Source organism: Pecten maximus, chromosome 5, assembly GCF_902652985.1.
Source record: "Pecten maximus chromosome 5, xPecMax1.1, whole genome shotgun sequence".
Classification (NCBI taxonomy): Eukaryota; Metazoa; Mollusca; class Bivalvia; order Pectinida; family Pectinidae; genus Pecten; species Pecten maximus.
Window position 1 is genome coordinate 15,927,853 of NC_047019.1, and position 25,713 is coordinate 15,953,565.

A 25,713-nucleotide genomic window follows, 5' to 3' on the forward strand; every position below is an offset into this window, starting at 1 on the left:
TTTGTGAAGATGTGGTTTTTATTTATTTTCAAAAGACAAATGTAATTTTTTTAAATGCACAATAGTAAACCTTGTTGGCACTGCAATCCACAGAAAATATTGATAAATATCCCGGATTGTCAAAAAAGGGGGGTTACAAGATACTTTTGAAGTAAAATCTTGATTAACGCTTCTTCGAGTATTGAAAAACAAGTGCAAATAATTTGATTTGCTTTTTTTAACTTTAATTATAAATATACTTCTTCGTATTCAAAAATATTACGGGATATTTCAAGAGAAATAGCAAAATGTACTTAAACAGAAAAAGAAATTTACCGAATTGATATATTTATTATTTGGGAGATAGCGCTATCATATATATCCGTAACGTGTTATCTTAAATTATATTTCATAACATCGTGTCTATTTCATCATACTTGTATCGGCATGTTTTATATTGCTTAACTGAATAACAGACGAATTCCACAATAAATAATCAATCAATTTATATGGTGAAATACAATGAGCGGAGTTTCATTTGAAACATTGGCACAATACAAGAATAGAACATTGTGGTAATTACAAGTGAACATGTCAGTGTTATTTTTCTCGGGTCATGCCTATATATGCCTAGACATACCCGGCATTGCAGCAGCCATAACCTACCTATGTATGCCCTACTAGGAAAGTCTTCTCATTTTTATTACGTCAAAATAATGACCGGAAAGTGAGCAAAAATATTACTATAAATTGATTGTTTTATTTCATTCATACAGCAATTCTTCATTTTGTTCTAAGTGGTCGAACAGCAGACTTTGACTATATCTATTCTCTCCAAGCTAGGAGCTCATTACAAAAAAACATCAATTTCAAAATAAAATAAATAGGAAAAAAATATAGTTCAATGATAAAGGAAGATAACTCCATTTATCTAATGACTAAAATTATTTACACGAGTGTTGATCTAGTCAGTACGATAACCCTCCTATCAGTTAACATATAAATATATAAACAAATAAATGACATAAAAAGATAGTAGAAGTTATATTACATTCTAGACCTACGAGAGAAAGGTGAATCATATTGAGCACAGAAATATGAGATAGAAGCTAATAAGTATCGTCTCCTTTGCTTACAAAGTATTCAAATCTTGCTGGCTTTATTGCAAAACATTTGGTGGAGCTAAGATATATGTAATTTTTATCGCTTTTTATTTGTATTCGTTCTACTTGTCTGAAATGGTGTGGTTTCTGACTAGATTTCCGACGAACGATTTTCATTGAATATTGAAATGGAAATATACTGATAATCATATATTAATTAACATCTTAATCAATCTGAAGTTAAATGTTATCATAATCTGATAACGAAATATTTATCAGGAGAATATAACATACTTTAATTTGTTGATATGAAAAAAAGAAACTTTTCATTTATATGAAAAAACCTAGGCAGTATTAGAAAACAGTTACAACATCTAAATGAGATTAAAAAGATCATCATGAACTTTAAAAATATACATAAGATAATGAATAATGTTTGAGTTTTAATACTTATGCATGTGAAATTTATGTATTTCCTTCCAATACGATATTTTTGGGCATTTAATTCCTGAAATAATATGTTTATATTGGTTAACCGAATCAAAACCAAAACATCAATTCTAGCCGGATTTACAAGTATAAAAACATTTATATACAAACCGACTTTTAACCGGGTCATTCTTAAGTTGACATATATATATATATATATATATATATGACAATGACAAATATGATAGAGATGACGTACAATAATTCAGACATTATTAAAAATAAACATTATGTACATTATTCTAAAAGGAATATTACGGTGGAAGACCGGAAATAATATCAAAATTTGACATTAATATATGTGATATTAAATGTAATCCTTTTGTTTACTTTGTAGAATATAAATAAGATCATCGAGGACAATCTTCCATTCTAATTTATTATACTCATGTCAAATTACGAGAATTTTTGATAAAATCTCTTACCATGGGAATATAAAAGAACTTTGTATATGAAAGAATGTTCATTTCGATGATATGAAACATATCTCTGGTAGATAAAGAAATAAATAAATGAATCAAGGCAATCAAATGTTGATCCAAAAATACCAAAGAGGCAGTTTCCTCGACTTCCTAATACTGAACAAGATATAGTGCATTGATTTTGTTATAGAAACTCTAGTGGCAAGCTTTTAGCTGCATACTAAGGGTATAATATACATAATTTCCAAGACAAAACAAAATTGATCAACAAAGTCGACCACTTTACACTATACAAAGACAATGTTATATGACTTATTGCCTCCCAGTTACAGTTATATCCGATTTTATTGATATCAGATAGGCAGTTGTTACAATTAATATATTTATAAAGGTGGAGTTTTCGGAATGGGCCATTGCTTTTCTTTATAGTATTGTTTCTGGTAAAATATCCTTAAAATCGGCCTTTTATTAATTGTAAAAATGAATAATTGTCTTTCTCTATCTTTAATACTGCATAAATACTTCATTATTGGATGTTTTAAATATGTTTTAATAAGAACCAGATACCAATGGATCATGGAAATTCACCAATCGATATATAATCACATGTATACGAGAACATTTTTACCATATATGGTTGTTTATTAGTTTTAGTCAAAAATTATTTTTGATTATGATGTGATATCACTGTCAACTTATATCTCTGCATATTTAAAACAATCTGGAGTGTATGGCGTAATTAAAAGTATCAAATTGGTGTTTAATCTTATCTTAATGTGGTTTTTTTCTTCTGGAAAGGTATTTAATATGATGTCTAAAATTCACCTTGGTATATGCATGTTAGAAAAGAATTTGATATTGACCATACATATACGAGTCAAACATTGGCTGGGAACCCCACCTTTCACATACATAGTAATACATATTGATACCATCGTAAACATATATCAGTAAATAATTAGAGATGGCATTTACCATGATTCAATTGTTCATAGGCTCAAAATAACAACTGTAAAATAATAGTCGTCATTGATTTCTAAATAATAATAATAATATATATTAAGATGTCAAAGAAGTACAGGCCGTATTCTAACTAGAATATATATCAAATCACTTCCAAATTATATTGAAAAGCGAGAAAAGGGTTTTAACCTTTGTAAAGTCATTTTCGAGCATTATCTCCATTTTAATACGTAATCTCTGCTTGATATATGTTTCAGAATGGCGGAAAGATATTTCAAATGACATTAATATTCAAACATGTTCTTCCATTGGTCCAAACTGATGAAATACACTCCGTACCGATTTTTTAATGTATGATATAAAATGATCCTTATTTACAATGTAACTGGCGATGGACGAAGTAAACATGATAACGAAGGATGTGAAATTCGGGTCTCACTTATTTTCTGTTCGAATCCAGAACAAATTGCCCCGAACCTCATGGTGTGCAAATACTGTTGATGTAAGTATCCCTATGTGCATTATATTGACAAAAAAAGATGGTCCATTGCGGACCGATCAATCACAGGAACGCTTTATTGTCAGGATAATCCCCTTCTTCAATATCAGCAGGTACCATTTTGATCTGGTTTTCATAAAGATCTTCGTCGGGATTCCTGTAAAACAATAAATGGTTTTGTCATAAGGAATGATGCGGAAGCAAATAATCATGTTCTCTTTTTATGATTATAGAATGTGGTTGAAAAACCGAAACTTTAAATAAACATCACACGAATCGCACGTTTCCTAAACAAATCGATTGCAAATTTCGAATATATTGACACAACGCATATGGAAATATATCAGAACACTTTGTATGTTCTCATTTAAGAATTTACTAAAATCTTGGTATGTCATACTCACTTTCCAAAGTTTTCACCGTCTTCGATGGTTTCCGGGAGTTTCTTGCCCAGGGTTTCCGGAAGCAGCAAACATAACAGTCCCGCCGTAATTGAAGCTGCACCAAATACACCCAATGGGAAAGCCTGACCAAACTTCCCGCCAATTATCTCTCCCTATAATAATAAACAAATACTTTCAATCAGCATTATTCCGGTGATCAATGATGCATCCTGTATTTCTCTAATTGAATACAAATGCTAAGAAGAAAGTATATTTCAGATGTCATTTATTACTTCAGTCAATGTGTATTATGTGCGCGAGTTATCTACCTTTACCTACTACATATTCGCTGTGATATACACATATGTACGGACTTGGAATGATATTATATTTCGGGGTAAGTGTTTCTATATAAAATGTAAAAGACACCTTTTATCACTATCAGTACATATACCACTAAATGATCAACATGTTTATAAAAAATAGTACATATACACATATATCGATAGCGGGCAATCGAAGGCTTTGATCTACCAGAGTTACTTCCCTTCGACAGCAAAGAAAAGATTACGAGACAGAGATGAGAAAACACTCTGGAAAACCATCAAACGAAAACTACAGTATCCTATTTTCTTGTACAAAAAAATTACTTTTGACATATATTGTTGTGACTTACAGATTGAGCAATGTAAGGAGATATCATGCCTCCTATCCTAGCAACACACGAGCTGGCTCCCATTCCGCCGTTCCTGACAACAGTGGGGTACAGTTCCATGGAATATACATACACTACGCCAAAGGCTGCCGCTGACCCCATCTTACCCAGTACAGCCAGTGCAAGGGTAAGTGGCTCCAACTCTATAAAATAAATGTCATATTATACTTGGGTATTAGTATTATCAGCATTATCATCATCAAATACCTTTGGTTACCTAATATAAGCTTCTTCTTTTTTCTTTTTCTTTTTGAAAGCCTTCCGCTTAATTATGATTGTCTGCATGTGTTCTGTAGCAATAACTATGACAGCCATCTCGCTAATCTTTTTCAATTCACCTGTGCGGTAAAGCGCATGCGCCGAAATAAATCTATTTACCATATTGAGAATAGTAAGTATTCCGAAGTTAAAATTATTCAATACGTTTTATAGATTGAGTCGCTATACCATTTAATGATGGTATCACATTTACCATGTTAGCTTTTTGCAAAATGATAAAGATATATTTTCCTTATAGTGCTCACCTTTGCCTCCGTATAACACAGTAAAAATGGTGCACATACACGCAACTCCTCCAACCATCATACACAGACACAACAGCTTTCGCCGGCCCATAGCGTTGAGAAGAAAAATAGTTGAACCATTGGACGGGTACTCCACCACAGCGAGGATAAAGAACTTGAGGAAAAAGTTACCTCCCAGATTGCCCGAGTGCATGGTCACACCGTAGTACATCATGCTGATCACCAACCTACGAGCAAAAACAAGGACAGAAACTTCCATAAGAACGAGTTTCTTCTTTAGTGCGAATAATATCTATTCTACAACCATAGTTTAGCCCAATCTTTAACTGTGTAAGAGTCCAGCCGTCCCTGGTCTACCCGATGCATGATTGCCCTATCCCCTCGTCCTATGGACATCACCAGTCTTATGAAACAGATCGAGTGAATACTCTGGCATCGTTCCGAGAAGTGAAGTGCAACAATTGGCTCTATGAAGAAAATTAAAAGAGATGTAAAACAGGCCTATTATAAACCTACATTTTTATCCTTTTCTTTTTATTCATTTTATTTTCTTAAACTATTTACATATATATGGTAAACGCACAGACATGCAACCATCATCGAGAAATAATCAATGTTATGTTTTCCAATACAACAATAAATGTTTCAGTATTTCTTTTCCGAATTCATATTTCTTTTTTGAAATAATACAATGACGTGATCGTGATAAAAGACATTCAGTTACAAAGAGTATTTCTCGATATCAATTGTCAAACCTTTTTTTATGAAGAACCTATTCAATGAAAACAGTGAATTAGTTTAAACAGCAATCAAACTATCCACGATTTTACATTAAAATGTAATAAAAGAAACAGTAAAACTTTTTTTTAAATATTACGAATTAGTTGTAATAAAAATATTAATAAATAATAAATAAATATTAGATTTTTTTCTCGTCATAATTCGTATTAGAGGGTTTTAATTTTGTTTTGCCAACTGTTATACACTTCAAATGGACTTAAATAAGAATATTCTCACCAATTAAAGAATATGATGAGGGTCCTGAAGAAGAGGGTCTTGGACAAAAACAGATGCCACAAGTGCCCCTCTTTCACCTTTTCCACAGAGTTGGCGTCGAACATCTTATCAGGCACTGTTGTTTTGTTGACCTCCGCTGCACGCTTGACAATCACCTCCGCCTCTTCGTAGCGCCCTCTGCTGATCAACCAGCGTGGCGATTCGGGAATAAACCTAGGACATACACATGCAGCCAGAACTCTTAAGAAATTGTAATAAAGAACAATATTTCCTAACGCACATAACTGCTCTATAGAAGAGACTCTGATTAGGTTTTATCTCGTAACCACTGATGGACCATGGGTATTGTAATTGGATGCCAGGGAATGGACGCAGGGAGGGATCGGCACTAACGTTGTCAGCAGGGCTAACCAAAGCCAAGGCATCTCACGTCTTTCAGGTCACCTTCGGAAAATAACGCGATGATGGATCAATTAGCGATCCATTGATGTTCATGTGCGTTTGTTAAATTTTAATAGAATATATGATGTTTCGGCCTGCATAACATATTAAGATAATGACACAACTTTTGTTAATGTATTTTATCATATCGCTTCCCTCTTATCAGTATCATTTATGATATGTTTGTTTAATGACGTATAGCAAACACGTGAACTGCAACCTCTCAAAATCATGACGTCACATCACAATGTGACGTCGTAAAATATAGAGACATGCAGTGAAAATTCGTGTTACCAGATTTTACGAATGTTAAGATATGTGATAAATAGAACCTTACACTCGTTTCATTTCGTATGAGATTTGTGAAACTCATCACAACTGTTTTATATTAGCGAGCCTCTGAAGAGCTAAAGGAAAAGGAGAAACTTGGGGCAGAACAATATATCATGTCAATTTGTAATCGAGTTTGTTTAAGCTTCAATTGCAAGTTAGTTTTTGTTTTTGGTTGTTTTGTTTTGTATTTTTTTTTTTTTTTTTAATATAATTAATTTCTCGATTATCATGCGATGTCAATGAAGAGAATAACTGCTTAATGAATAACTGCTTAATGAATGATCGTATACTAAGGATTATCAAATAGGACCAACTTTATATAATTTTAAGCTTCTTACAAAGTTTGAAGTTAATTCGTCCATAATTGCACTCAAGATATTGATCGAACACGACTCAAAAATACACACAAAGAGGTATATCATGGTAATGGTTATCGACTTTGTCCAAGCGTTCATGGCAATAAAGCTTCTTACACAGAGCAAAGTTAATCTCTAAATGATTACTCATGGTAGTTTAGCGGACACTGCGTGCCCGTCCGCCTATATGAAAAACTGCCTTACATCAATTAGCTTCTACGACAGTATAAAACTCCGTGATAAATTGCATCAATCTCCTTTGAAAGTGAAACTCGTGTTTTAGTCCCTATCACTATTAGTATAATTGACAAAGAGCTGTACGATGTTGATTTATATTCCTGATTTGGCATATAGTATAATATTTAATATCTCTTAAATAATTTCATATTTAAGGATGTTTTTTCACGCGTGTGTTCATTTTTACAATTCTTTATATGCATATACATAAAATTATTACTAACTGAAAGTTTATTATCATGATTTCATAAAATCTAGGTTATGTAATTATGAAAAAAATCTTATTGACGCATACCGCATAGACTTGACTACAACCAAAACGCAATTATCACAAACATTGTCAATGGCAGTTTTAATTAATTATTTATGTGTTAGAAATATATATTATCTTGTTCTGTGTTGTGGATGTTTACCTATCAAGTCGGAGAACAGAGCACTGCGTAATACTTTAAAGAATCTTTTTAGATTTAATTGAATTATCATTACTCATTTGATGTAGTAACATTGTGATGTATTAAAGTTGTTCATGAACAGCTTGGATATTTTCGTTACAATATAGTTTATGTACGAGTTGTTTAACGCTTATGTCATTAAGATTTTTGGTAGGTTCGGTATATCTTTGTTTAAGATGATCCAATGAAGTGAGTTATATATTAGAAAAAAGCACGCAGAAACTCTCCAATTTATTCCGGGAGATGATACAATGTTTGGCGAGCAAGAACATCACTGACACAGCGCAAATGTGACAGAAACAAGGCAAAATATAAATAAGGCCTCAAATAAGTGATTTATAAAAAAGCTTCATACAGTTCAAAGAACATTCGAAATCATAAGAAGAAATATACAAAGTAAGTTAAAACATTCCAATTCCAAAAGGCGGCTTAAGTCGATTGATATACAAGTTTCGTCTGTAGAGTTTATAAACCAATACATCAGCATATGGTTCTATTTTACACCATTATTTAATACCAGCCTTACTGCTGAAAGCCTGAAGGACAAAAATCAGTATACGCCGCACTTCGTTATCTCTCTGTCCTTTTCTCACCAAATTTTTTACATCTTATGAAATTAATTTGCGTTTCGACTAGGTAAATGTACACACCAATCATGGTTCGGTTTGACCAGTACAACTTTTCCTATGAAACAGTTCCTTTGATACTTAAATGGTGTTTTCTACAGTAATGCTGAGTTAAACGTACACAAATATTTCTGGAATATTTGATTGTACACTGACCTCTGCTTATTGGATATATTTCAGCCATTCGTTAGACCTTGAAGCAAACTTGTTGCTTCAATGCAATGATTTATAATTTATCTAACGGAATTATCAGCTCGGAATATTTAAAATATATCTAAATTGTTGCTTATCCGTATGTTTCAGAAGTATTGGCTTGGGTAGAAGGCGATGGGGAGATGATACCTGAAAAATATAAGATCAACATTATCAACAATTTGCATGATAACGGATATTTGGAATTGCAAGACATTCCAATGATCACAGCATCGCGTGTATTACCAGAATACTGTTCTTCAGGAACTATGTAAGAGGAGCTAACAATTTCGACATTCGTTGCCTAAATGATTCAATATACTATGGTGGCTAACTTAACAATATTGCGTTAAAAACAATATGTACATGACTATAGCTTAATACAATATATATATCTTATATATCGCACTCCTTACGTTTACACAATTGATCCTGCATTGTTTCGCTCGTCAGTGTGTATTTGCAGTATTTATTGTATACGTGAGGTATATTGCGAAATATAAGTGATCGACAAACTATCTCCGTACAGGTAGTTATTTTCGCTTAAAAACTCGCAATGTGAAATTAATTTTTTATTATTAGATTTATCAATGTTTACCGAATCGTTCAGAGAGGATGTTTCATCAGTAATCAGATCAATTTATATTCCGATATTTTATAGAAACAAAACATTTTCAAGAGATAATAACTACCTGTGCATATAAACCTTGTTACAGGAATGTGAGAGAAAATAGTTCCTGAGGTACAGCGGAAGGATACAAAAATAAAAAGCATACTTACCGTTCACATTGCGCCTTTGATTAACAACACGACACCGGGAATCGTTTTCCATTTTACAGCGAAATATCTTACCTTTTAAAATATCACGCCTACCAACCTAATATTACAATCCTACTCTAGCATATTGACTACAGAAACAAACGACTCAGATCTAACGGAGAACCCCGTTGTGTTGCATGATATGAATATCAATGAGACTGCAATCTTTGACATCAGGAAAAATGTTTTCTTGTTTAATATTGAGAAATCCAAATTAAAGGTTTTTGGAGTAAATTGAAAATATATACAACAAGAACAGGGTTCCCCGTGGAACAAAAAGGATTTGGAAGATAACAGAGCAATTGAATAATGGCAAAAATGTGATCTCAACAGTAATAATGCTATTCAATGCTACATGAAAAAAGATACGCAATAACAAAAATCAATTTGAAATGAAGCTGAATCATTCACCTCTTTTGAAAACTAAATATGTTAATGATTACTCGTTTAGTCATTCATTTAATTGGTATAAGCTATCCATCCATAAATATCGTTTATGGATGAGTTTTCAGTAAATGAGAATGATAGCACAATGAATCACAGTTTGCATAATAAAGAATCTTCAGCTCTAGATTACAGCTGATACAGTTTACATGCGATCTGTCCAATAAATGGCCGCGACTCCTACAGACATCATCTCAACAAAAATCAATAACACTCCCCAGTCTTTCGAAAACTCGACTGATACTTTTTGTACACATTAGTAATGTTAGCCGTTTTCCAGATCTGTGTTATCTTCACGCTTGTTATGGATGTTACATTAATCCCAACAGCCTTGTGTATGGACCGGTGGTATTGATCGTCTACCAATGAAATAGTAACACTTGTCTGGTACAAACAGATGCATTCTTTAATGTAGCAGGGGGGAATTCTTAATAAAAGTACAGTTTGCCATATTCAATTGCCCTGGCATCTTAGAAACCATTTTATAATAAAATTGTATGCTTATGTATATGAAAATAATTGTCTATATGATATCCTACCCAATCAAAATCATTTATGTTCTATAATTTGGATTAATTTTAGATCTTCCATGGACTGCAACCCTCGCTTCCTCTTCATCAGGTTTGAAAAATAACCGTTTAAATGTATATTTACTTGGTGAAATTATTTAAGATATATCCACATTTATTTTACCTTTAGCCTATATTTTATGCCGAAGCATTGTTTTAAATATCTTTTGTTTTAAAGATTTCAAAGAAAAAGTGTTAATAATAAAGTCAAAATGTTATTAATATAAATGTGGATGATGTGTTATTTATAAAATGGGGCTTATGAATAAAGTTTAAGCTATAGAAAAACACTGAACCAAATAAAAAAGATATGATGAATGTTTCAAAAGCATATTGTGGCTGATTTGGAATGTAATTTTGTAACAGTTCCTGATAACATCTTACCAAAAATAACAAGGATTTGTAAGTGTACAAATCTTTAATCCATACATACATTTCTGTCGAATCATTTGGAGTGGAAAATAATAAGATTAAATATCTTTTGATTTATTTAATTCCGTGCTTTCTATAAATAACAACAATAATGGCGCCATACCTCCCAACCGGTGCGCAGACAGCCAACACCTTTTGTGGGCTAGCAAATTAAAGTTTGGTTTCTTTATTTTCTTAAGATACAGTGCATAATTAGCTACCTCTATCATTGACAGCATATCAATAAGTATTTATTAGATTCCCTGATGCTAATAGATTTTCACATATCACAAAAATACAATTTCTTTTTATTTGCAAAAAAAATACATCCATACATACATACATACATACATACATACATACATTATATAACATACATATATATTAAACAATAAATCATAATGCGTAGTTAGTTGTGGTAGCACACAGCTACTTTTCTTACTTACTGCTCTACTCCCCAAATGAAGTGTGCAATCTGAAGTCTTCATCTCTAATTTTATGTCTTTTCCTTTATGTCATCTCTGTTTTTAAGCAGGCTGGGTTTTTCCATGGTTATTGTCCAGTTGATGGAATCGTTGATGTAAGATTAAGATTATAAAATATATGGAGAAATTGCAAGGAAAATCTAACTTCTCTACTTAGCAGGTAGGCAGGATTTGCAAAAGGTATTTCATCCGATATCTAGATGTACCCATTTAACTTTCATTTAAGATAGGACGTTTATGCGTTTTAGAATATTAATCGAGAAATGTTTCCTAATAAAAATTCGATTATGTTATCATTTAAAGATACTTTTGTTTCCAAACTTTGATATCAGATGAAATTAACGATAAATCTAGTTTTTGTCAAAACCAAATGTTTTTCACCTAAACTGAATTGAACAAAAGTCGTGTTAGCTCTTGCAAAGAAAAGGTCTGTGCGAAAAGTAGTGATCGTAAAATTGTGAAATTATAATTTACAGGTGCGCTTCGTCCAGTGACCATCGGACATATCGAAAGGTTCTTCATGTAGGTACTGTGTTTAGCATCTCCGGCACGAAATTTCGGGACATCTTTGGACATCTTTATTGGAATTGGTTCTCCAGATATCAATGTCTTCTTTGCTAAATGTAACAGCAACAGATCTTCTTATCAAGCAGGTCATTTTTTCAAAAGATTATCTTCACTGGTCCCAGCCAAAAAAAACGAGGAAAAACCGTTTTGTCGGAAACGATCGCGATATTTTATAAGTTTGACCTTCACAACAGTATGCACGTTCTGCTTCAATAATACAAAAAAATATATAGACTAATAAGATAATAAATTACACCTCAAGAATGATTTCTCTTATCTGTTTATCAAATAGTTTAATTTATACAATTGCGTCCTTTGGTCTGTATGCAATGCCAAGAATGGAAAAATTCGATAAAAAAAATTAAAAAGCTACTTGCAGAGAAAATAAATAAAAGTTGTCGAATAATTTAAAATTTGAATTAAGCACGAGAGCATAAAGAGGTAATTAGGTATGCCATATGACCACGTTTTCCCCTTTTAACATATTTCTAGAATATGTGCTTAGTATTCCTCAGGGCCCTGAATAAAAGGAACCATATAAAACTCATTAAGCTATAGCACAAAATGAACTCCCTTAATGAACTCCTAAAATATCCAATCTCGTACGGAAGCAAAAACATGAACTGTTGCAAAGGTCAAACTTGATACATTTTGTACATTAGTTTTAGAACTTACGGTTTGTGGTCCATTAATCTGCATCCCTGCGACGTTATGATGTGGTGAGGAGATTAAATAACAAGGCAAAGGGAAAAAGGAAGAGGGGATCAAACGTACTCGAGTCTACTATGAGTACACTCATTTTCAGCGGTTACGAGTTTCAGTCTGATTAATAAATAAGCCTTCCGTCATCTGACTTATCAAGAATTTCAGGTTACCTGCAACAATACAGAATGACATATGTAATATTCAGAACAAATATTCTGATTGAATCCTTTCTTACTTGTAGATATCGTTGATATGAGAAAATGTTGTCGGTATGTGTTTCCGTTTCATCAAAGGAACCCAGTTTGTTCACTTTAAATATATCCAATTTATTTTACAACAATAGCAACAAAATGCTATTATCTTGGAATGTATCTGACAAACGTCAAAACGTGGCAGTTAATTGGATAATCTGAAGAAATACCACAAGGTTTGTCTTATAATTTTATGCTTTCAAATCATTCCCTTGTTTTATTTCTTGTTTTCTACCATGACCATGTTATGTTAGAAACATTTACTTTATACAGTTGTGTATTCAAATATTATCAAATTTATTTCAATTTTAAATATTTTATTTCCTTAATGATCCTGGATAGTAAAACGGAAACCCACACACTTTTGTATTAAATTCGTACCGTGCCCTCTGTATACACATTGCCAGACAAGCAGCATAACCATAACGATTAACTATAAACTTACCGCTAGTTTTATGCCTGAATACTTTTTACATTGTTAACTGTTTCATTTTAATACAGCATTTGTTATTTCGCTAGGGTTATTATCAATAATTACGTTCGATATTGTCCATAGGTGCAATTTTTTTTATTATATATTTTCATCGTTAGCTGTTATTGAAAACATTTTTATCGTCAGCTGCTAATGATCGCAACTAAAACGTGGCGGATTGTATATAGAGAGGACGATACACTTGACTACTAATTATTACATGCATCAGGCAAAATAGTTAAGAAAGAAAAAAGCACAAACATGTGTCGCATCCCTATGATTCATATATGCATTACAGATATATCCACTTAGCCTGACTTTATTGATAAATGTTCAAAGCTCAATAAATATTTCGGAACATCGGGGATGTAAAGATTAAGCTTAAAATCCTACTTCCCCCTAAACACGTTGCGTAATGCATAGAACTCCCTTTTAAATATACTTGTTCGGTATTCTTTTTAAAATCCAGATTAACGAAAATGAAACAGCCGAATAATCAAATCCGCTTTGACATTAGGGAAAGTTTTTCAAAACAATATTTAACTTTGCAATTGTAGGTATTATTTTTAGTACGGCAGCATTGTACCCTGACAATAGTACACCTATCTATCCCAATATGAAGGTTCAAATTGTACATATTACTTCAACATACCATACCCGTTATCTCGTTAAGAAGTCTTTATAACATACAATGCCTATTGTCTATTTAAGTTATCCTGAATACCTGGTATATCCTTGAGACATTACCTTTATGTAATGGCTTACTATTTGTATCTGGTTCCACACGCAGCACAATCTGTGATTCTTATGACACGAACCGACTACCCCAAACACGAACTTAACTGTATGCTATGAAGGTGAGTTATTATTCTAAATATATGTGCTCTAGTTGTTGAAATACAGATCTTGATACCACGACCTTACGCTCAAAATACAAGTATGGTTTAGGTGGTAATGATTAAACCACTTTCGACAGTTTTTTTCATCAATCGTAAAGCTGGATATAGTTTTAGCATATTTTTAAAACATGATTTCCTGATGATTTTTTTTATCATGCAGCGACAGAAGAGTTCATGCTTGATTGAGAACATTTGTTCAACTAGAGAAGAAGAATATGAATGTTGATAATCAAACTGGCTCTTATTTAAACTAGCATTTCTTACCAAACCTAATCTATCAAAATTACAGTTTGAGATATATATCTTCATATTTCATTTTTTATAAGTGAAGACAGAAGCATTCTATTCAAATAATGAGTATCGAATAAATAAGATTTATCTTCTTCCTAACCATTAACTAAATCTACTTTCAAAATACATTATACCTTTTCAAAAAAGGTTAAATTTAACGTGAATATTGTAGGAAATAATACTTAAGTTGGCGTTTGTTTTTGAAGTATCAAACAAACCTCAACTGTTGTATACATACCACCAATAGAAGAGATAGAAGACACAGGGGATGCCCACTGCCAGCTGGATGTACTGCCAATTTCTCAAGAAGTAGCCAGCTCCAGAAAGATAACACAGACCAGTAGCAAAGAACATATGAATTGGAATTCCGGCCACTCCACGCTTAGAAGGTCCTACCATTTCCACACCTAATGGAACATGACAAACAATCACTGTAGATATAGACTGACACGAAATTACAGCTGATATAATATATATATACACTGTAATACAAATAAATTATATATATTATATATTGATATATATACAAATAGATTATATGTATTATAGATATATTATATATTTATATATATATATACAAATAAGACAACATGTCTTCCCTATCTTTTAATAAGTGGATAAACGCTAAACACATCATGCTTGGAAAACTCGATATTGTATTGACATCCGTCCTCAGAATATTGGAAACGGATAACAATGATCTACTAGCGTTACCTTGTTTATGCAAATGTGCTTGTTACAAAATAGCTACACACAATCGCTCACTTCGATATGTTAATTATCTTTCATCTTTGCATATATCATTAAACACCAAAGCAGTTATTTTGAAGACAGTTTAAAGACATTTAGGCTACATCAGCTGATGAATAAACAAGTTCCGCTTGGATCACGTATAATTTGTGCGATATATCTTATAAAGGAACAAAGGAAGTTGGTCTAACAAGCAGCTGCTCTATATAAACTAATAATCTTGAACATCAACAGTGTGTGAGGGCCGTTTATACGGCAACCATTTACATTGAAATACATATGAATGATTTGATCTATGGTGTAGTAAATATTTATGTGTATGTAGGGATTGTTATATGGCGGTGTATACATGTTCTAAATAACTATTGCTCAAAAGCATCGTTTAGATATAAACCTACTAAATTGTTAGTAAGCAGGCAAGGATCGCCTCCGTGAACCGAAAATGCACCGCTCTCAATGTAATCAACGAGGGAATCATTTATCAGTCCACAATCATCTAGATTCATTTATGCCCCCAATGTGTTCATGAACTGTTATTACGAACAATGAACAATGAGAGACTTTGAAGTAAAATTATCCCTATAGCAGTTACATTTTTAGAGCAAATAATTTCCAGGAATAATCAATTTAGTCCTTCTTAACCATATATGTAGGTTATATATATATATATATACATATATATTGATATTTCCGCCCGCATACATCCAACATTCCAAATCATTTCGAATTTATGTTAATACAAATAGCTTATCTGAGTCACAGAAAGCGCCAAATGAATATCAGTGTGACATGATTCATCTCCATCTAGGTCATCAAAGACAATTATGCCGATCGAATGTAGGCGTCAAGCTAATTGAACACCCAAACTGTTCATAACCTAAGTGTTCATATATGCATGGTAGTTATCCACTTTCTTATATGTATGAATGGAAAAGTTGAATTAGTAGCACTAGCTTATTAAAGTAGATGTATCACTATAACAACGGCATCGCACTTAAATAATACAAAGGACTCACTGAGGACACAGCACACCATGAAGAGTCCGTGGCACGCCGCGCCGACGGTGAATTCTAGGAGGACGAAGCTGTAGAATTCTGGTGCCCACGCTAATGCCAACGCAGACGCCAACATCAGCACTGAGCAAATTGAAAATGTCTTTTTACGTCCGATGCTGAAAATAAGATCAAATACAACTGAATACAATCTCGTTCAATAATGTGTTTGTCTCGCTTACTTGTTATATAGTTATGCGTACACCAGACAAATTACTCCACCAATCATGTCTCTATAATTATATACTATATAACTGGTGGCAACGGAAGTTGCAAAAAAACTCCATAGCGTTTTATGTTTATTTCTAATTACCATTTTATACACTTCTGGCTTCTCATAGAACAAAGGCGTACTGTTGTTCACAATAAATTTGTTCGTGTATTTCCGTATGCTAGTTAACTGAATTTAAAAAAAAAAAAAGTCTTCTCCAGGGGGGAATTGGTAGTATTCAACAACGGGACCATGTAACATAGTCTACATGAATGTCATTTCAATGCTGTGGTGCCCCATAGTGACAAATGGTAAAGTTGAAAAAAATACTCAGTTCTCAACATGTTTACATAACATTTTAAACTCTCCATTGTGTATTGTTATTACTCATTAGATTGAAAAGTTATATTTCACATCCCGGTTTGAAAATATATGTTGATATTGTTCTGACCTTGTGTATATTGGCTGTATTGTATCATTTAATAACTGACACCTGGGGCCGAAAAACAACCAAGCAACAGTCTGGCGTGATTGGTACATTATGAAATTGATTTTTTTTATCATTCGAAATGTATCAGTATGTGGGAAAGTCTTCTGACAAAATGCAAAGGGAAAGAATAGCATGAAGTTACTCACTAATCTGATAGCATTCCAAATCCCAGATCTCCACACAGGACTCCCAAGTAAAACACCATCTGAGCATGTGAGGTCTTCAACGCATCATCACAAACGAGATTATTCTGTAATGAAACGTATTAAATATTCACCACATGAAACTAAAGAGACACCACGACATATAAGGTGTTTGTAAATATTTGCCTGGGAACTAGTGTTGCTAATAGTTTGCAATGTGTTTAGTATTACTAAGATACTGTTAGATATTCTGTTTATTACATTTCATAGCAAAATATACCGAGGCAGCTCAATCTCTCCCAGAATTTATTGCTGTCCCCTGTCAACGACTTACAAATGTACGACAAATCGTGACGTTATGTATTCTATCTTGCATTATGACGCCATATAACGTGACGAAGAGCTATATGCAAATCTTAATTTTCCCCATTGTTGTTTGTAAGCAGTGTTCTGATTGGTCATCAGAAAAGTGATATTTTCACGAGTGAAAAATATCAGAAAAAAAAGTGATATTTTTCATCAATTAAACATTCTATTAAACGCGACAATAATCGCTCATTGATGAAATAGCAATAACATGTTATCAGCTGGTTTGTTTGGAATTCATTTAATATATACATGATATTTTCAACACATTTGATCATAAACCGCATTAATCGATCATTGATCATCTAGGAATAACATTTAATCAGCTGGTTTGTTTTGGAATTAATTTGAAATCATAATGTAAACCAACGTTATTTAGTCATATCATTGATCTACGGTTAAAATAGACAATGCTAAATTAATCACATATTGATTTTGGCCTTAAGAAACAAAAACGAAATAACTGTTGCCGATAAGGGAACAGCTTCAGAGTTACAATTGTGTAACCTTTATAGAAATGGATCCACAACTAACTGTGGTTGACGAACCAATTACACAAAACTGTCTGAGATATTCCATCTGGAAATTGGTAAATGCATTTTAGGGATGACATCCTATTACATAATATTGATTAACGAACGGTTCTCTCTCTCTCTCTCTCTCTCTTTCAGCTATTTTATAAATCGGTAGTTCGGAAATCAAACCGAATCACAATTTCTATCCAATGAAAACAGTACCACTACAGAATATACTGTATTAGCGATTTCCAGGTGACCTCTTAGACAAGGTTATCGTATGGTCTGTAACGACTCTACAGTAGCCCGAGGTTCGCCGACCTAATCGTCCTACAGTGACTAAGACCAGACTGTGACCTGTGGCCCTCTCAGCATGTGCTTTGATTAATACGCATGTTTCTGACAGCAAAATGTTGTTTGGCCACACTCCAAGTTACCTATGAATGGCTCTGGGGTGTTTGTGCTCAAAATTATCGCTGTTACCGCCGTAGCTGTATTCTATGGCACTGGCTTCAAGAGCAATTAATTTCAATTTTCCACAGACTGACGTAAACGTGTGTATACCTATTGTACTGTTTAAGTTCCTTATCGTCGGAGAGGGAGATGAAAAGACGTCAGACGATTTTATTCAAACCTATCTTACAACAGTTGCTTCCTAACTTCAAAGATAACTCTTTCATTATTAATTATTGTGTACATTACTGAAAACGTACGTGAATAATTTCCAGCGTTAGCAGATTTGTGTAAGCAATACTAGATCAAAGAGATGAAACAGGTACTGAAGTTAGATAGGGTTGTTATAAGACAGGCCTAAGTACTATGTTCATGTAACTGTACAGAAAGTCAGGTGTTCTTTTATATAGTTGATAAAGGAAATGCGCAAAAGTCTATCAGATTCTGTTGCTACTTTCAGATACTTCCAACCAATACAGAACGTTTCTAGCAAAGAATTATGATACATTGCTCGCAATAGCTTTTATTGACAACTTGCAAAAGTATACAATATGTTTGTAAGGTCAGTGAAACCATGGTATATAAACCAAACTAACGTATGCACAGTTGCATTTCCATTAAAATGAACAATAAAAAAAACTTGAAATATTTTAGCTGATGTTTATGGGATATAACGTACTTGTGATGCAAATGTTTCCTCGAAGATGGACTTATCGTAGACGTAATCCTCGCAATGTACCCGAGCGGTACTATTAACGTAGTAGTTGTAGCCTCCAGGACTGCTCGCCCCCACCTCCACACCTTTGTAATGGTTACACATCTCGTACTTCTTAAGGACGTCGTGACTAGGTGGAATGGTCGCATTTATGAGGTCAGCGTGGAAAGCATTTTGTACCGCAAAGGTGTCGTTGTCATACCCAGGGATCTTGCATCTGTAGAAAGGACAAGACGAAATTAAATCAGGATTAATTTAGTAGAAAACGTAAAATAAGTTATTAAGAAGGGTTATTGGAATAAAAATTTAATATAACAGCAGGATACGTTTAATAATGCGGGTTTAAATTCAATATATATTGAAAATTGGCAACTCAAAATGGAATATATTAAGAAAACTTCATTGGGTTCTCTTACTTAATGAGGCCGTGAAATGTCAACAGCAGATATTTGGTGAGCTCACTGAGCATCAACTAGCGGGACATTGAAATAATTCAATTACGCTATTTCTCTTCAACGTCATTCACGCCGATTGGGTCTCTGCCAAATTGGCCAAAAATTTAATTCCTTGTATACTAGAGGTATTAGGCCTCTTATTGTTAGAAAGCTGCGAGCTGATAGACAAGAGGGTTTCTGAAATTACCCAAGCTTCATCTCGGTCTCACAAGCCATCAGCGACAGGATCATCACTCTAGCATTTTCAGTGTGATGTGGCATTCATATTAGGAATATTTGACATGGCTGCACACAATAATAGACATTTTGGATGATTTATCATAAATATATAGAGGCATTGTTCCATATCATTGAAAATGAACAGTTATGAAACAATGAAAAAAATCTTGTTTCATAAACTTTATATCAAAAAGCTGACAATGATTTAGGAAGGGTTAATGGCCACCTCCGCGGCGTGCTATTTATCGATCGAGTGCCCCGAGACAAGTCTGAGACTACTTCCATCAGTAATGGAGAACATTTCAGCGCCAATGTCTGATTTATTGCGTATGCAGACTCGTGCGAACAGGTCCATTGTGGGGGTGTGGAGGGATCTAAATATTGATGAATTTGCGTGCATACAATATAAATTCTTTTGGTATTTCGCCCATAGCGGCAACAATATGTTGAAACAAATACTACCGGCGCTTGAAGGCGTTGAAGAAAGCAAAATTAATTTAGTGGTACAGTTGAATACATCCACGACTACAGTGTTTGTGCTTCTGTACTACAATATGAAAATATATCGGCGTCTAAGTCTACAACATGTATATGTTCACGACGCTCCTTGTAGTTGCTGGTGGCTACATCACTGAACTCAAACATTTTGAGAAACGCTAACCGCCCATACTGTGGTAGAACAAATATGTTGTTATCGGGTAACAGCTCTAAAAATGCGCTTATCTGTTATTTCTTATCTATTTTATAATTTTCTGTAATTCCTAAATTCTTTCATTACACTCACGTTTTCAAAAGTATCCAATGTACAGAAAAAATGATTGATCAAATAATTGTAATTGGAATATACTCATTCTCTTCTATATCCTCACATTTATCAAAATGTCCCTCCATACTTTGGACCCCTAGCGTCACTGACGTGTCACAGAAAACATAACATACGGGTGATGTAAACTTCTGTGTGTCGTTAGCACAACCCTTTAATTACCTTACATGTGGTATGCTTTAATTACTATGGTATGTACGGGTGTGTAGGACTTAACCACACACTTGTTACTTAATAGGATCAGTCTGACTTACATAGAGATATGGTATTACAGGGTAAGTATGTAGGTAAAATAATAACAATGGTCCTCTACGTCCTTCAGACAAACACTTAACTAGGACATAAAAACTGGTATTAATGTGCGCATGTGCCAACATCAAGGGGCTTTACGCTTAACATGCCACAGTGATATTACACTCTTCACACACTCGTCTTTTTGTTCTTTCCATGCTCAGACCTGCACCAGGTACTATACTATAATGGTCTATGGTGTACAATAGTGCAAAATATACCAATACAGATTTACCTAATAGTGTAGTGCCCTGGTTTTGTACATACAGACCTGCTAGTATCGAATGTCTACTTTACACCAGACAATGTATAATCACTGGTATAAGCTCTTAACAATACCTACATTCTGACTATCAATAACATATACTACTTCTAGCGTACTGATATAGGGATAATGATCTATGATTTTGATCTTATTGGGTCAACTTAAAATCCATGAACAACCTTCTAGATACGTTTAATGTCTGTTATACTGAATATAATTTTAGATCACATCAGATAAACTAAACGTCTCTTTACATCATGTGAGATATACTGAACGTCTTTGTTATATTTATTTAAACAGCTCTTTACATCTCACTAAATAAACTAAAATCTCTTAACATCACATCAGATAAACTAAAACGTATCTTTATAGCGTGTTAGATAAAATAAACGTCTGTTTACAACCATTTAGATAAACTAAACACATCTGTACAACTCGTTAAATAAAGTAAACATATCCGTACAACTCGTTCGATAAACTAAACATATCCGTACAATTCGTTAGATAAACTAAACATATCCGTACAATTCGTTCGATAAAGTAAACATGTCTGCACTACTCGTCAGATAAACTAAATATTACTTCACATCAGATAAACTAATTATTACTTTACATCAGATAAACTAATTATTACTTTACATCAGATAAACTAATTACTAAGTATTACTTTACATCAGATAAACTAATTATTACTTTACATCAGATAAACTAAATATTACTTTCCATCACTCTCTGCGCGCTAATTGACTGTATGTACACTATTTAATGGCATATATCCATTAATTAAGAAGCATCTTGTAAATAATTGAAAACATGATGAGAGGGGTAGTAGGGAACGTTAAGTACCATGTACTGATATAAGACAGTCACAGATAGCTCGATCGTTAATTAGTCAGTGTAACACTGTACGGCATATGTACTTAATTCCACCAATTGCCTAATGTTCTATTTATACAACTGTAGCAATGCCTATCAGTTTTATGCGGAACGGATAAAACAGGAAGTACGGCATATCACAAAGAATCATACCCAGTTATATAAAATGTTAATAATGTACATAGAAACCGTTATCAAGTCATTCTACATCTCATACTATAACATGTATTGCGTACGTTTATACTGACAACATGCCTGATAATTGATTATATGTCATTAATAGCTAACACATTTTATCTTGGTGGATGAACCTTCTCCCAGCACGGAATGTATTTTTAAATAATTTAACAAAGTCCTTCATATCGTTTCAAAACAGCGTAATTACAGATACAGTTTCAGAACCAAAATCTTTTTTATATGCTCCTAAATGTGTACATAACAATACCGACATTTATATTTGTGTATACAAAAACTTGTCGACAAGTCGCTAAAAACGGCTTGTCTCATGAATATGGGGGTTTACCAATATTTTGCACTAACAGCTACAGCTGTCACGAGTTACGCTTCACAATATTTACATTTGGCACCTCAGTCTCCCACTGCCTCAGTGTTAATCTGGGCTGAAGTCTATGAGCGTATAGATGCAGTCAAGATCACATGACGGGATTGTTATGCCATTTTGATCAACATCGTGGACATGTTTCGCTATGCGCTATGAATGAATCAAACGCAGCGAGGAATGTGATGGGGAACAATGGCATTACTATGACGTCATTTTGGCGCTATGTTGATCGTTTGCAACTAAATCACAGAAATGAAGTTGATTAAAGAATTATATTCTTTTAAACGAACCCACAAGGGCATATATGGAAATAAGGAACGTATTTATTTAAGAAACGCACAATTTAACATAAGTAAATGTAGATATAACAATTCAACGCTTGTTAAATTGTATTTACTGTCAATTTAAATGCGATCTGGGTGACAGATAAATAGCCATGGACAATAAATACAATATAACAAGTGTTTAATTGTTAAATAAACGCACTTTACAGACACGAACATTAAATATATACATGTATATTCTTTTAAAAATGTATTTTTCTGTATTTCACATAGATCAGTTGCTATCAAAGACATCTTCACGTTCTAAGGCTACAATTTAAGTTACTCGAGCGTAGGAATATCTGCACTTTAAAAAAAATATACATAAATTATGGCGCGCAATACTATCGGACCTTCATTAACGCGTCACCTAACTCTGTTTGTGACAAGTTTAATGTGGCATTTTACTTCAGATCGATTGTATTCTACATTTTAAACAAAGGTAATCAATATAATGGTTTTGATGGGTCTTTGAAACTTAATGAGGGAACTCGCCCGTAACGACAACTGTTCAGTTGTGGGCCTCTGTGTTACGAGCTACAGATAGAACGCGATGTCTCCCGCATTCAGACATTTTATTGCTTAAAATGTATACACATAATGCCTGTTTGTCATACCGGTACCCATTAAAGTATGCAGTACCCACTTCATCTGGAAAGAACATCTAAAGAGCTGTCGTCTTTCTCATTATTTCTAAACGTGTTTTCCATTATCGTCATCTGTGCTGTAACACACTTTTATAATATTTTCATAGTGCAAATGAGAGTGGGACAGTTAACGTCAAACGGTTATAGGCGAAAATATAAATTTCGTCCTAAAGATTGAGACTAGTACAAAATTATGTTGTACATTAAAGCAGCTTAGTCAAAACAAAAAAGAATTTTGATAGATTGTTAACGGCATGGCGTCATAATATTTACGTAATTAGAGAAGGATTACACCACAAGCTGTCTGGCATTTGTGAACAATTAATTTCACAATATCACACAAAATGTATCGCCGTTCAACCTACCCTGGCGCGCCTGCTTTTTTAAATATTGCCCTACATTGTGCGGATGTTTCGAAGTCAGATTAGTTTTTATGATAGTGGTGCTGAGAGAAATGAAGCATGAGTCATCATCTGTAATGTTCTCCCCAGTATGACATTACGCAGTGGGTATCGCTGTATTTCCGTTGACTCTAGAAGAGTCTAAAATATATGTTTCTTTAAACATATTTTGACTGCTTTGGCATGAAGGGCATACATGTTCTTATCATACTCCATACAAGATATCACCTTTCATTCGACCACGATCAAATGTTTGGTTATACATTGATGTGGTACGGACTGTTTCTCGCTAACTGGTTAGTATTTATACTGGACTGTGTTTCTCTCGTGTATTACCAAAATAAACTGGACGAGGTTGTCTCTAGTGTTATACCAAAATAAACTGGACGAGGTTGTCTCTCGTTATTAGCAAACTATACTTGACGAGGTTTTCTCTAGTGTTATACCAAAATATACTGGACGAGGTTGTGTCTCGTATTTTACCATAATATACTGGACGAGGTTGTCTCTCGTCTTTTTACCAAAATATACTGGACGAGGTTGTCTCTCGTCTTTTTACCAAAATATACTGGACGAGGTTGTCTCTCGTAATTTTACCAAAATATTTTGATTGTTGATGAGCTCGTCTCTCTCGTTTACTTTATTTGTATGGTTCTTGACTTACAGAAGTTATGATCAAAGCCAGTTTTGAAAACTAACACAGAGGGCGACTAGAACACGAGACCATTCAAAATCGATAATACGAACGCAAAATACAAAGTTTTGAGTTGTATGACGATCACTTAAGATATGCAGTTGCACATTTAAAAGACAAGTGAGCCGTATTTTGTTTATAGGGGCACACGTGAAAGCCCGACACACAATATCTCAGCTTGTTCATGCACTTATCAGCATAATCCGCACTCAACTACCAGACCAGGTACATTTAGTGCAACTCAAATTAAATGAATGGTTCTGATTTATTCGTGTTTGCCTGGGAACGCTTTTTTTTCTTAATTTTTTTTTTTAGCGGGCCGACAGTACAGAATCATTTTTGAATCAGACTCGGGGTATACCTGGTACTTATCTATTTAAAAATGTTACATTTTTCAAATTTAAGTCACTTACCTATGCTCGGGCTTGAACATCTGAAAAACCAACATCATCATAAAACAGCCAACGGACATGGCGGGTATTTGAAGGAGGATCCATAATCTTTTCTGGTAGAATCCGAATTCTCCGAGCTTCAACAATGCGTCATCAAACTTCATTGTGTCTCAGAGAAGACAATCGGCAATGAGGGCCCGTGTTCCCTTTATTCACAAGCAACTGTCTATTTAACCGTAAGGCGAAGTCACAAATTCTCCGTTGTACAGAACTCCGGCTCAGACTGAAAGAGAGAACGACACTGTTAGCTATGGTAGAAAGCTGGGAACCTTGGTACTCGGTCACTCAGGAAGCACGTGAATCGTATGGCGCTTATTGATTACGGTCAGGGTTGGGTATGTTAGTGCTACAGTGGCGTGTAAGCGG

At 33.8% G+C, this 25,713-nt stretch overlaps 1 protein-coding gene across 1 annotated transcript; it reads right to left on the bottom strand.

Moving 5' to 3' along the window:
- LOC117327303 (organic cation transporter protein-like) lies at positions 1 to 25,713 on the bottom strand. Its single transcript, XM_033884228.1, has 10 exons — positions 25,309 to 25,713; positions 19,304 to 19,556; positions 17,294 to 17,397; positions 16,411 to 16,565; positions 14,883 to 15,051; positions 6,095 to 6,307; positions 5,078 to 5,304; positions 4,515 to 4,696; positions 3,860 to 4,011; positions 1 to 3,612 (listed from the first exon to the last, which is right to left on the bottom strand). The coding sequence occupies exons 1-10, from the start codon at positions 25,449 to 25,451 to the stop codon at positions 3,519 to 3,521; spliced, it is 1,692 nt and encodes a 563-aa protein (XP_033740119.1). The 5' UTR covers positions 25,452 to 25,713; the 3' UTR covers positions 1 to 3,518.

Excerpts from the sequence above, each read along its gene's own strand:
- LOC117327303 (XM_033884228.1), bottom strand. The coding sequence starts at position 25,451 with ATGAAGTTTGATGACGCATTGTTGAAGCTCGGAGAATTCGGATTCTAC. Across the intron at positions 16,566-17,293 it reads TTTGGAATGCTATCAGATTA|CATCGGACGTAAAAAGACAT; the intron begins GTGAGTAACTTC and ends TCTTATTTTCAG. Across the intron at positions 6,308-14,882 it reads TTCTATCTCTTCTATTGGTG|GTTTATTCCCGAATCGCCAC; the intron begins GTATGTATACAA and ends TGTATGTCCTAG.